This window comes from Centroberyx affinis, unplaced genomic scaffold (assembly GCF_046629955.1).
Source record: "Centroberyx affinis isolate AG114_WGS23_722 - 3 ecotype Tasmania unplaced genomic scaffold, CSIRO-AGI_Caff_v1 ptg002689l_1, whole genome shotgun sequence".
NCBI lineage: Eukaryota > Metazoa > Chordata > Actinopteri > Beryciformes > Berycidae > Centroberyx > Centroberyx affinis.
In genome coordinates, this window is record NW_027280870.1 from 435,072 (window position 1) to 448,612 (window position 13,541).

The 13,541-nt window shown below is 39.0% G+C and overlaps 2 protein-coding genes across 2 annotated transcripts; both read right to left on the bottom strand.

Annotated features, from left to right (window-relative positions):
• Positions 1–218: 218 nt before the first annotated feature.
• Positions 219–6,260, bottom strand: LOC139657468 (carnitine O-acetyltransferase). The gene is made up of 14 exons (XM_071535318.1): positions 6,130–6,260; positions 4,596–4,865; positions 3,806–3,924; positions 3,074–3,127; positions 2,795–2,960; positions 2,469–2,643; positions 2,143–2,321; positions 1,850–1,950; positions 1,634–1,753; positions 1,424–1,546; positions 1,191–1,326; positions 1,013–1,075; positions 788–925; positions 219–678 (listed from the first exon to the last, which is right to left on the bottom strand). Exons 1-14 carry the CDS (start codon positions 6,157–6,159, stop codon positions 463–465), a joined length of 1,890 nt encoding a protein of 629 aa, XP_071391419.1. The 5' UTR covers positions 6,160–6,260; the 3' UTR covers positions 219–462.
• Positions 6,261–6,730: 470 nt separating this feature from the next.
• LOC139657476 (immediate early response gene 5-like protein) lies at positions 6,731–8,191 on the bottom strand. Its single transcript, XM_071535336.1, has one exon. It carries the CDS (start codon positions 8,055–8,057, stop codon positions 7,179–7,181), a length of 879 nt encoding a protein of 292 aa, XP_071391437.1. The 5' UTR covers positions 8,058–8,191; the 3' UTR covers positions 6,731–7,178.
• Between the last annotated feature and the right edge of the window lie 5,350 nt (positions 8,192–13,541).

The window sequence follows — 13,541 nt, forward strand, 5'->3', positions numbered from 1 at the left end:
GCTATGTACTACTTTCACCTGAAATAACAAATCTTGAAGAAAATATTAAACAAACCCAAACAGTCTAAGTCTTGGAGTCAATGCAGCACGAACAGACACTCATTCTGAAAGCAGCACAATGAACTGGTAAAGAATAAACAAAAAATATATATATATTTCACATTGAGCAAATCTATTTTGATGTAATGTTTTTATGTAAATAAAACAACATATTTCAATGATAAGCAAAATATAGGATTTCCTTCCTAAAGACTTGCTTTTCGCCATGACGGCGGTGCTTTGACAGTCACATAATATACGTTCTGGGACCCTTCCATTAGCAGCCTTTCTCCCAGCTCCAACACGCTCAGTGCATTGTGCTTCTACGCCAGTGTGGCTTGCTGCCACTGCTCCAGCACCGGTTCGATTCCACCCTCCGTCCAGCCCAGTGGGACACGCACCATGCCAGGCTGCTGTGTGGGATCACTGCTTGGCCTTGGCTGCGCCCTCCAGGAGAGCTCGCATGTCCAACAGAGCATCCTCTACAGCCTGGGCAAACTTGGCAGCGTGGGTCTCCTCACAGCTGTTGAAGGCCGTGATGGCGATGTTGATGTGCTCATCCATGGGATTGTAACACACTCCATAGCCATCTGGCACCGCTGGACCAAAGCACATCACACAGTCTGTTTTGGAGCCAACCTGGCCGCAGAGATAGGGATGAGAACAAATACAAACACAAACAAATATGAAAAAACATAATCATTTGCTTAGCAATACTAGATTGTTGATTTTTTATACATGAAACTACCTGGCTGGTGGAGAGATTATAATGCTGAGCCACAGCATAGGAAGTATCCATGAATATCTCAGGCATGGAGGTCAGGTCTTCAATCCCCAGCAGCCTCAGCCCAAGAAGGTGTCTGTCTATGGCTTGCCCATAAATAGCCTGAAAAGACACATTGTATAAAGCTGAGATGAATCAGATCAGAAAAAACAGACATTATCAAGTTAAGATTTGTATGTTGGTCCTCACATTGAACGTGTTCTCCCTGTGGGCCTGAACAGCCTTCCGCAGCAGCGCCACCTTCTCTGTGTTCTGTCGGCATACGGGTCAAACACAATGCTTACTCTGCAGTCACACAGCTCACATGTCGTATACAGTTACTAGTATACATTTACTGTGAACTTCCAGGTGCCAAGAGTGGTTTTACCTGTTTGGCCGGGTCTTCCATGGCCTGCACAAATCGGAATGAGTCCACAGTAGTTGCGCGGATTGCGTCTGTTCGACCATATCTGAACATTCGTAAGGATGCGCTCTCATAGGTAGAGCAGCAAGTATTATACATCCTAGAATTCAAAAAAAGCAAACAGAATATATGATTATACTGTAATACTCTGTGTGCAGTGTTGGTGAAGGGGTATTGCTATGAAAAGGATTACTTACCTAAAGTAGGCCAGTTGAAGAGCCATTTGCACAAATCCATCAGGACTTAACTTGTGTTGCTTTGGCACATTTTTACCAAAATGAGAAAACATAAGAACGTTCACATCCAAGTCATGCACCATTCTAAAAAACAAACAAAGAAAAGAGTGAGTTACATTTTGATTTGACAATAAAGCAGAGAAAATAAGATCATTACTGTGCTACACTTACATGTTCATATTTTGTTTGGCCCTCTCGATGTCCCTCTTAACCTCAGGAGTAATGTTAAAACGCAGCTTTTGAGGCATGGCCAGGGGAACCATGGGGGAGCGGACTATTTCAGTCCTCCGCCTGTTGAGAAGATATAAAGTAACTGCTCAACTCAAGCTCACCTGAAAATGGACAAAACACTCATCTAAAAATCCTTAACCGATAAATGAAACTTACATGCATTCAACAACATAATCGATGAGGAATACGATGGGCGGGCCCTCAGCAGGCGCGTGCTCATACACCAGTCCGCATGTACCGTCTTCACCAACGATGAACTGAGGACGATTTACAAGTATTATCTCCAGTATACTTGACTTCTCACTCATTACCACTGGGAAATAGGATCTAAGTCCAATTTATGATTTTGAAGGTAAACTCTATGTTCTATAGAGAGACCACCGCACATTCAACGACATATCTTTGCTAAGGTGCTAGAGGCCAAAATAAATCGGTTGACTCAAACTAACCTGTATTGTCTTATCGAACCAGCGGTTGCCACTGTTCCAGCGAGCCCCTCCTCCATGCAGCATCTGGGCAGCGACTCGGCTCTTGTACAGCTCATCTGACACCCGTGGCATCGGGGCGTCCAAGCAAACCGTGAAGATGCTCTTCTGGATGGCACGGACCGACTCCTTATTCGTCTTATCTGGGGAGAAAAACCTATAAAATAAGCAATTTACCTCGGCCTTTGTGATATAATCTTTCCTAACATCTTTCTCTCTGAAACACCTTCTCTAATTGGGGACTAAATCTAGTTCCTCTTGATTCCTCTTTTCCTCCTCCCCACACTCACCCTTGATCAGGTTGTTGTAGGCTTTGCCCCAAGTGTTGCGGTGCTGGGAAGTTAGGATGCCGATAGGCTCCTTGTTGGTCTGCAGGGAGGAGTTCCAGATCTTCTCCAGCTGCATGTAAATCTGGTCCACAGTCAGCGGGGAGCCATCGCTGTTATACACATCCAAGACAAAGAACTGGGGGGAAAAAAATCACCATCATTTAAGAATGTGTCCAGTGGTTTTTAGTCATTGGATCAAGATGATAAAAATAGTTTCCTTTGAAGTCTTAAGCTGAAATATTGGAAAGGCTCCATAAGGAGAAGAACAGCGGCGCCATCTAGAGTACCTGGAAGTTGTGGACCACAGTGATGTGAGTGGGAGGTGTTTTTCCAATGGTGTGATTCACGACAGTATCTCTCTTTGGTCCAGGGACACGACAGGAGGACAGGATCTGGTAATATTGGTCCATGCACAGCGGCTTCCCACTCAAGTATTCTACAGGCAAGGTATCACTGTGGCACAGCGCCACTCATTATTCATTTGCAGTTTTGTAACAACAATTGCAAATCACACTGATCATAAGCATTCTGTCACAACAGTATGATATTTGTATGATCAAACTCACCTGTCAATCATTTTTTTAAACTCCAAAACTCCTGCAATCAATTTGGCAGCAAACCTGCAGGGAGGCATCATTATGTTATTGGTACATGATGGTCCTCATTCATATTTTGTATGAATGTCCATAGTGCATAAAATGAATGGACCACAAACATAATATTCAATTATCAGTAAGCAATTCTGAATGGTGAAATCCTCTTGTTAATGTTATTCCATATTAACTAATAATGCCACTGGCTGATGAATGAGAAACAGCCCATTGTTCAACAGTATACCTAAAGCACTAGCACTGGTTTTGCTGGAGCATTTCTCCATGGGGCCACCGTGTTAACTGCATATCCCATGGGTCACTGTAGTCAAAAAAAGCTGAGCAATGCTATGAGCAGCCAAAGCGCCGAAAATAGCCAGCATGTGGAGGGAAGTCTGTGTAAAGGTCGGCTTGAAACTGCAGCTAGCCAGCTAATTCACAAGTTCATATGAGCTTAGCTGTACTACAACACCAAGTAAATCACGGTTGGAATTAACTTTATGAGAGTGCGCTTGTAATTAGATAGGAAATGCTTCTCATGTTTTGGGCAGAGCATAACCAACCCAGGAATTGTTTAAAGCACTAATTAAAAGTATTGACACTTCTTTTTGTGAGTGTAGATACTCCTTTAAATAGCATAAACAGCTTAGTAACTATGGCTGCTTTTAGTCTGGACAGCGGTGTTGAATGTGGTTCCTGGTTGCTCACCTCATCTGTCCTTGGCGATCGTGGAAGTGCATGCGGGGCAGAACGACCCCAGGACTGGTATAGACCGCCACCGGCATACGGCAGTCCAGATAGGCCGACTGCATCCACCATTCTGACAGCTACATAAACACAACAACAGTCAGAGAGCCGGCTACAATACGTTTACATGTGTTACTCCATTCCTTGTTTATATTTAGCACAGATTACAGTCTGTGGGTGGATGTGCGTCTCTGAGGCGGGCACATAAACATGGACAACTTTTATAGATGTCTGATGCAACAAAAGTTCCATATTGCTTCCTCAAAATAGACCTAGGCATAGGCATTATCTCACCATGCAACAACTTCAAACTCTAGTTGAGTTTGAACTCACATTTGAACTACGCCCATCTGCTTCCTCCACTGTTCTATTTGACGATATAGAACTCACTGCAAAATGATGTTAAACAGAAAGGTCTTTCTTGGTGAGTTTAATTATGAAGGATCTTGAGTCAGACTCAATAAAGAGCGGCCTATAGTTTGTTTAGCCAAGATCTATATAGGCCTGATCCCCTGCTCTGCTGCTGGATTGTTGCCTTTTGAGTGTTTATGTCACAAATTTTGACTTTTCACTTACCGTCCATGTGATTTTGATTGCAATTTTGCTCATGTGCATTGTTCGTCTGCAACATTCATATTTGTAATGATGCTGCTCTCTTAACCAGATCTCTCACAGCAGAGACTTTTAACCTCAATGGAACCACCCGGCTAAATAAAGGCTAAACAGAGGCTAAGTGAAATTAAATATGTACCCAGTTGTCCACCTTGCGTGCCCGCCGCTCCAGGCCTTTCTGCAGCCTCTCTCCCACTCCACCCTTAAGGAACTCCTCCACCAGCTGGCGGGTGTGTTCTAGCTCCTCCTCGCTGACGATGGGCTCCAGCATGGCCAGGTAGCGCTCACATGTCTGCTTCAAGGGCGGTACAGGCAGCTTGGGTAAACCCTCCTGGTGCACCAGGGACCTCTCTGGGATCTGTGTGACTGGTTTGGCCAGGCGACACGGCTTCACCATGCCTGGCCGCAGCTGGAAAACATGTTGGTCAGGCTAGCAGCAGCTCTCCTCATGGAGTCAGACAGATAATATATAATGTATCATATAGGCAAAATATTCCACAAGGTAATATTAGAAAATATTAGAGAGGTTGCTTTAAAATCATTGGCTTTTACGTTGTTTTTTGATAATCCACTCATAAACATTCAATTAAATGTTGTAATAATAAACAGAGCTGATTGATGCATCCTTAACTGTCAACAAGTCGTTAAATGTCAAATCTATGTAATAGAAGCCTCACATACTAAAAGACTGGGAAAGAAGAAAGGTAAGGTTGGGTAGGACTTGTGATTTAGTGTTACAAACACATTTTCACATTACTTCAAATAGTTCTATAGTTTACTGTAAGCAGATTAGGTCTGTGAAACTGGAAACCAAAACAACTGAGCGAAGTAGTCGCACTATTTGTTTGGACCGACTGGTGTCAGCTCTGCCAGCTTATAAATAGAAAGTTGACACACTTCATGGACCTTTGGAATGGAAGCTAAAACAAACACTTGCAAGCAAGAAATCTATTTGTGCACTTATGTTCCCTGGTGGTTATCAATAGAAAGTTGTTGATCTGATAATGGTGATCAACCTTGAAAGTGACATCAAGGTTGACAACATGATGTCTTCCATCTCTGTCTCAGCAGCGTGTCTGTGAGTGAAGGAACAGCGGGGAACATAAGTGCAGTCAACAGAAATAATAGAAATCCATCATTCTAATCAGTATTGTCACCAAAGTCAAGCCGGTCAGATTAAAACAGGACTTCCGGTAAAAAGTTTCAAAATAAAACCCTTGTTGACGAACGTGTTGCGACGTTATTTTTCTTTTGAGTAATACGCAGTAGTACCAAGGTGAAAATAGTATTTAAGGCGGAATATGTATGTAGTAAATAAAATTTGAATTGTTGTTTCTTTCCACAACGTCCTCTTCGAAGCAAAGGCGTATTCATGACCACATAGGCCTACATGTATGCAACATGTCATAGCCTAGGCTATATGAAGGCTAATAGCCTACGTAGAGGTGCTGCTAAAAATGCACTCGGTCACACCACATATAGGCTACCAGACAATTTGGAGAAATGTTTACCATGGCGAAACAGTACATTTTAATCTAATATTGTCTCAGTGTTGCTGTCCTGAGCAGCGCCCCACCCCCTTCGGCCTCATGCCGTCGTAATAACAAACACAGTAGCCTACGCTCGTTATTCCGCCCATAAAATACACGCAGACTAAAAAACACTGTACTCACCACGGTTCTGACAAAAAGACCCAACATCATGTCAGATGGACGCACTTAATGCGCTGACTGTCCCGAGAATAAAGAGTGGGAAACCCTCGGGCTGTCATGTCTCAAGGACAACCGCAGACCCGGAGTCTCGCAGCTCTCCGCCCCCCCTCGGACTTGACGAGATAAGACAACTGAGCTCCACTCTAAAGTCCTACTTCCCTAATTGACTTACATTAGACTGCTGTTTCAAAATGATATCACAAAAAAAAATCATTCATGAATAAATTTAGCATTAAATTTGATCATCCCTTTTATTTTAATAAATTAAATTATAGATTGCAGTGAATGTCACTTATGAAAGGAACTACAGTAACCCTATCATAAGTTTTGGATGTGGTGCAACTATCACGGCAAAACTAGAAACTATAATAGGCCTATCATATAGGTATATTATAGTGATATGAGTTAAAAAACAAACAAAACAAAAAAACATTAAGTACGATAAGGTCAGTATAAATCCACTATTGTGTACACTATATGAATATTATGGTGATTTTTCGTCAGGGGTGTTGCAATTTATAGCCCATAAGTCGGTGTTCTTAAATGATATTAGTTTTATTGATTAAAGAAAGCAGGCCCTGATATAAATAATACATTTACAGAATAACATACTGCGTGGATTTGGTGCATGAGGTTGTACAGTTCTTTACCAGCCACATGATGGAGCTCGTCCAACATCTTTCCAGAGAAACAGTGATAAATAACTCATTTCTTTAGGAAATACAAATCAAACACAGACTCCAGTACCCCAAACGAATCATCATAAAATAAGGTTCAAATGAAAGGTACAATTTATTTTTCGCTAGGTTATACTTTTTGTGGGGAAGATATGGAATTAATGGGCAGGAGGAAATGTTAATGTGCAAAAGTAATCCCAAATGCATACGATCGCTCTATACGAATCACATCTCATAGACAATTTTCAATAACAGAGCAGAGAGAGAATTGCAGTCGTGTCATGTTTTATTTGAAAGCAATAAAATAAAATGATACAAAACAAATCCTACAAATCAAAATGCTTCGATTGCTCTGGTCCACCCGCTGCCTGATAGCAATGTATGTTTCAAACAAATTGTTTGAGCGGCGAAAATGTGCTCAAGGTCCGTCTGCTGCCAACTCACAAACTCAGATAGTCCTCCTGAACCCAGCACCGAGATCAGGTTGGAGATGTTTGTTGCGTCCAACTGTTCAGAGTCTGAATGTAAATCGTCATCAGTCCTCATCCTTTTGCATGGCACTGGCCCAAAGTCTGGCAAATAAAACTCTGGATCAACAATATGATAACTTGAGTCCATCTTTCGCTTTTTACTGTAACCCTGCGCGCCCTGCGGCTGTTTGGGCTGCGCGCAACAGTCTGAGTGGAAGTATCCATTCGTGACAGTAGTCACCACATGCGTGTCCAAGTCCAGGACGGTCTTTTGGTTGGCTTGTGTGTTTGGGACAGGTAAGTCCCAGGAGGATTTTTCTGCACAACTCCAACATGCTTCCGAAACCATGAGGTCAGAGTCACCCGGCGAAACCATTGCGCAGGCAGATGCGTCTTGGTGCGCCACCTCTGCAGGGTGGCCGTTGGGCTGGTGCGCTCCGCAGTGCCAAGTGTCCGACTCAACCCCACTAAAGTTGCAGTAGAAGTCATCGGCCAACTCCGTAAAGCTCCCAGTCAATTCAAGGTAATCTTGCTTCTCGCGGACTGCGGTAACATCCTCATACTGGTGCGACCTCTGTGTTTGCGAGAAGTTTTTGCTCATATAAAACTGTCTGGCGTTTCGGAGTACGTACGTTACCAGTAAGTTCTTATGGAGCTTGATGCCTCCTCTCTGCGTCCTGGAGCTTTGGATTTTCCTCAAAGAAATGGAGATCAGATTCTGTGCGTCAAATGCACACTCCATCCTCAACCGGGCCACCCTTCCTTCCCTTTTACTCTCTCAAATCGGTTATTTCCTAACTGAAGAAATATTTATGTGTTTAGTTGAGATTCCTACTTGATTCGTGTAGACTGTGTCCATAGCGCTCCATGTCTTCCCAGTAAGGGCATGGATTTGCAACTCTCATCTTTCCTTGCCACGCCCTCACATAGACATTGTCCAATGGGAAGGAGGCGGTCCTTCTGTTATACGCAAATATCACTACTAGCCTCATTCAGGATGCACATAGGAGCGGGCATGCTGCATTTCACCAAATGTGTTCTAGGTTGTATATCTCTTAGTGCGGACAAAAATCATCACACATTATTGCCCATGTAGAATAGAATAGAATAGAATAGAATAGAATAGAATAGAATAGAGTGGAGTGGAGTGGAGTGGAGTGGAGAGGAATAGAACAGAACAGAACAGAACAGAACAGAACAGAACAGAACGGAACGGAACGAAATAGAATAGAATAGAATATAATAGAGGAGACAGGAATAAAACAGAACAGAGTGGAGTGGAGTGGAGAGGAATAGAACAGAACGGAACAGAATAGAATAGAATAGAGTGGAGTGGAGAGGAATAGAACAGAACAGAACAGAACGGAACGGAACGGAATAGAATAGAATAGAATAGAATAGAATAGAATAGAATAGAATAGAGAAGACAGGAATAAAACAGAATAGAGTGGAGTGGAGAGGAATAGAACAGAACGGAACAGAATAGAATAGAATAGAATAGAGAAGACAGGAATAAAACAGAATAGAGTGGAGTGGAGAGGAATAGAACAGAACAGAATAGAATAGAATTGAGAAGATAGGAATAAAATAGAGTGGAGTGGAGTGGAGAGAAATAGAACAGAACGGAACAGAAAAGAATAGAATAAAGAAGACAGGAATAAAACAGAATAGAGTGGGGTGGAGAGGAATAGAATAGAGAAGACAGGAATAAAACAATAGAATAGAATAGAATAGAGTGGAGTGGAGAGGAATAGAACAGAATAGAATAGAGAGGAGTGGAGAGGAATAGAATAGAATAGAATAGAATAGAATAGAATAGAATAGAGAAGACAGGAATAAAACAGAATAGATTAGAGTGGAGTGGAGAGGAATAGAATAGAATAGAATAGAATAGAATAGAGTAGAATAGAATAGATAGAATAGAATAGAGAAGACAGGATAAAACAATAGAATAGAGTGGAGAGGAATAGAATAGAATAGAATAGAATAGAGAAGACAGGAAAAAACACAATAAAATAGAATAGAGCGTAGAGGAATACTACACTATACTGTATTATACTGCTATACTATACTATAATGCTATACTATGCTATGCTATACTGCTATAATATGCTATAGTATACTATACTGCTATACTAAAATATACTATACTATTCTATACTATACTATGCTATACTATACGCCTATAATATACTAAAATATACTATACTATACTATACCACACATCTTTCCTCAAAGGCATGATTATGCTCAAAGATATACATTCATGGGTTTCACACACACACACACACACACACACACACACACACGCACACACACGCACACACACACACACACAAATGTGCAAACACACACACACACCCATAAGTGTATGAGGGTATTGTCTGCACCTGACAATGATGTCATTAGGACTCCCTCTGATAATGGAAACATTGTCACTGCACTCAAATCTGTGAGGTAAAAGCTCTTTGTTGAGAGATTATCTGTCATCCATGCCCCACATCTGTTTGTGTGTACACACACAGATGGCTGACATCATACTGAACACCTGGATATGACTTTGATTTCCTGCCAAATAGGTGAATCAGGAGGACAACCACTATTATGGTTATCATGCTCTCATAATAGTGTAAATTGTGTCTGATATGTGTGCCAGTGTAGTTCTCCTTAGGAATTTAGGCTGAATGGTCTTCAGTAAGTTTTCGAGGCAGAGAGAATAGTGTAGTATAGTATATCCTAGCATAGCATAGCATAGTATAGCATAGCATAACATACCATAGTGTAGTGTAGAATAGTATAGTATGGTAAACCCACCCAAAGTCAGTTTACCCATCTTTATGAGTTTACCCACCATTTATACTTTTCCATAAATGTTTGAGGTAAATTCATATTACACATCATAGCGCTTAGTGTCAAATTGATGTGGTACATGAAAATAGGGGTTTAAATATAATATAATATAATATAATATAATATAATATAATATAATATAATATAATATAATATAATATAATATTTATAATAAAATATAAATTAATGCTTTTCAGCAAATACAATAGATTTTTGTTAATATTGGTAGTTGTTTGCCTGATCACTGACTGGAGCTCATAGTTAACCTACCTTTTTTATGTACCACTACATCACTGATTATTGTATAATTCATGTATGTAATTTGTGTACATGCATGGTATAATTAATGCTTTTCTGATAGTATAATTGATTTTCATAGTATGATTCAGTATTTACAGTACAGTGCAGTATAATATAGTATAGTGTATATAGAATATTATATAGTATAGTAGAGCGTAGCATAGCCTAGTATAGCATAACATAGCATAGCATAGTATAGTGTAGTACAGTATAGTACATCACAGTACAGTATAATATATTATAGTGTATATCTAATACTATATGGTAAATAGTATAGTAGCCTATAGTATAGTATAGTATAGTATAGTATAGTACTATACTATACTATACTATACTATACTATAGTGTAGCGTAGCATAGCACTAGTACAGTGTAGTGCAGAACTACCCACCATTTTTAGGCTTCCATAAATGTGCTTGAGGTAAATTCAGATTATTATAATATTATAGTATTTAGTATCAAATTCATGTAAATTACATGAAAATAGGGTTTTTATAGTGTATATAGAATACTATATGGTAAATTGTATTGTATCATATCATATAGTGTAGTGTAGTGTAGTGTAGCATAACATAGTGTAGTGTGGCGTAACATAGCAGTGTAATGTATTGCAATATACAGTAGTATAGTATAGTATAGTATAGAACAGCATAGTATTGTGTAGTGTAGTGTATCATAATATAGTATAGTGTAGTATACTATAGTATAGCATAGTATAGTATAGAACAGCATAGTATTGTGTAGTGTAGTGTATTATAGTATAGTATAGTATAGTATAGTATAGTATAGTATAGTATAGTATAGTATAGTATAGTATAGAGTTGCAAGAGCAACCAACAAAGTGTACAAAAGTCACCTTACTGAACTCCTAGCTCCAATCTTCTTCATTGCTCACGCTTTGATATTGTTGGCTATATCTAGTTTTTGTGTGTTGTATTGTATTGTATTGTATTGTATTGTATTTTATTTATTGTACTGTGTCACATTTTAACCAACCTCTGAAGCCAAAGGCAAATTTCCACTGGGGTGGACAACAAAGTTATATTCTATTCTATAGTATAGTATATATAGTATAGTATAGTATAGTATAGCGTAACATAGCATAGCATAGTACAGTGTAGTGCAGAATTGAGTTTACTCATCATTTGTAAGTTTCCATAAATGTTTATGAGGTCAATTCATATTAAATTTCATGTCATAGTACTTACATAGTACATAGTACAAATTGATACATGAAAATAGGGGTTTTAAAGGGGATATAATTAATGCTTTTCTGAAAATAAAATTGATTTTTGTTAATATTGGTGTTTGCCTGATCACTGACTGGAGGTCATAGTTAACCTATGTTAAGCTTATGTACCACTACATCAGTGAGTATTTGTATAATTCTGCTGTCTAGTGTAGGCTATATGTAGAGTGATATGTATGCTATAATTAATGCTTTTCTGATAGTATAATGGATTTTGATAGTATAATATAGTATAGTATCATACATTACAGTACATTACAGTGCAGTATAATATAGTATATCATAGTATAGTAGAGTAAATAGTAAAGTATAGTATAATATATAAAGAATACTATATAGTAAATAGAATAGTAGAGTATATATAGAACACTATATAGTAAATAGTATAGTATAGTATAGTATTAGTTCAGTACAGTGTAGCGTAGCATAGCATAGTTTAGTACTGTGTAGTGCAGCATTGAGTTTACTCATCATTTTTAGGCTTCCATAAATGTTTATCAGGTATAAATTCATATTACATATCATAGTAATTAGTATCAAATTCATGTAAGTTACATTAAAAAGGGTATAGTATAGTATAGTATAGTATAGTATAGTATAGTATAGTATAGTTTGGAGTAGCGCAGCATAGTATAGTGTAGTGTAGTGTATTGTATTGCATTATAGCATAGTGTATATAGACCATATATAGACCATATAATAGTGTAGAGTAGTATAATATAGTATAGTATAGTATAGTATAGTATAGTATAGTATAGTATAGTATAGTATAGTACAGTATAGTATAGTTTAGTAAAGTATAGTCTGGGCCTTTTTTGAGCCCTTAGATCTGGGCCTTTTGTATTTTTAGATGGTTCTCTCCATACCACCACATTTCACTCCTATTACTATAAAAAAAACTGAAACTCAGAATATTTCTCTATGACTTAGTATTAGTAGTATAGTATAGCATAGTATAGTACTTGTATTGTACTGTGTTGTGCTGTGTTGTGTTGTTCTTCTTCTTTTTCAACTGTTCTTAGCTGAACCTCAATTTTCCCCATAGCTCTATGACATCAGAATGCTTTGTGTGTGTTTTTTTTATTGGTGAATTAATAAGTTATAATTTTTATCTGAAGTTATGAATCATATCCAAACATTGCAACTGACAGGGTGTGGCAGCAGCAGTGGACACTGATGGATCAGTAGTAACACAACTCCCATTCAACATAGTATGACTGGGTGGTGGAAATCTTAATTTTTGTTTTTGGAACATCAGAGAAATAATATTTTTTACAACTTGTAATGTATCTTGCATCAGAGATGAACAATTAAGTCATCTGATATTCACTTTCAAAGAGTGTTTCAAATTGTTGAGCCCTCTGGAGGTGTCGTGGGCTTGAATGAATGAAACATCTGTGATGGGAGGTGCCCACTTGATAACCTCACTGACATACCCGCCCTCCCCCACCCCCCTTTCCATTAACACCCAAGCCAGGTTTCTATATTGATGCTCATCCATAATAGCACAAGGAGTAGTTACATCAGATCCTGTGTATTGGTAAATGGCTTTAACTACAATATGTTTTATCTGCCATTAACGACCGACACAATGGACTCACCCCCACCTATAACCAACCCCTTCTCAACCATAAAAAAATAGTAACAAGAGTTACCAACAAGAAAAAATTGTACTTGCAGTACTTTGATTGTCAGTAAGTCTATAGTTCTTGAGTTTGTGGCTGGGTAATAACAAAAAAGAATCACTGCTAAACAAAGAGAATTCAGTCTTTCCATAGTGTATCCTCTTAAACACAGAGCTGAGATATGCAGGTCTGTGGAAGATGC

Coding starts and splice junctions, on each gene's coding strand:
- LOC139657468 (XM_071535318.1), bottom strand. CDS start 6,159: ATGATGTTGGGTCTTTTTGTCAGAACCGTG. Junction 3,925..4,595: donor CACGCAAGGTGGACAACTGG/GTACATATTTAA, acceptor GTGTTTATGTAG/CTGTCAGAATGGTGGATGCA. Junction 1,951..2,142: donor GGTTCGATAAGACAATACAG/GTTAGTTTGAGT, acceptor AATCGTCCTCAG/TTCATCGTTGGTGAAGACGG.
- LOC139657476 (XM_071535336.1), bottom strand. CDS start 8,057: ATGGAGTGTGCATTTGACGCACAGAATCTGATCTCCATTTCTTTGAGG.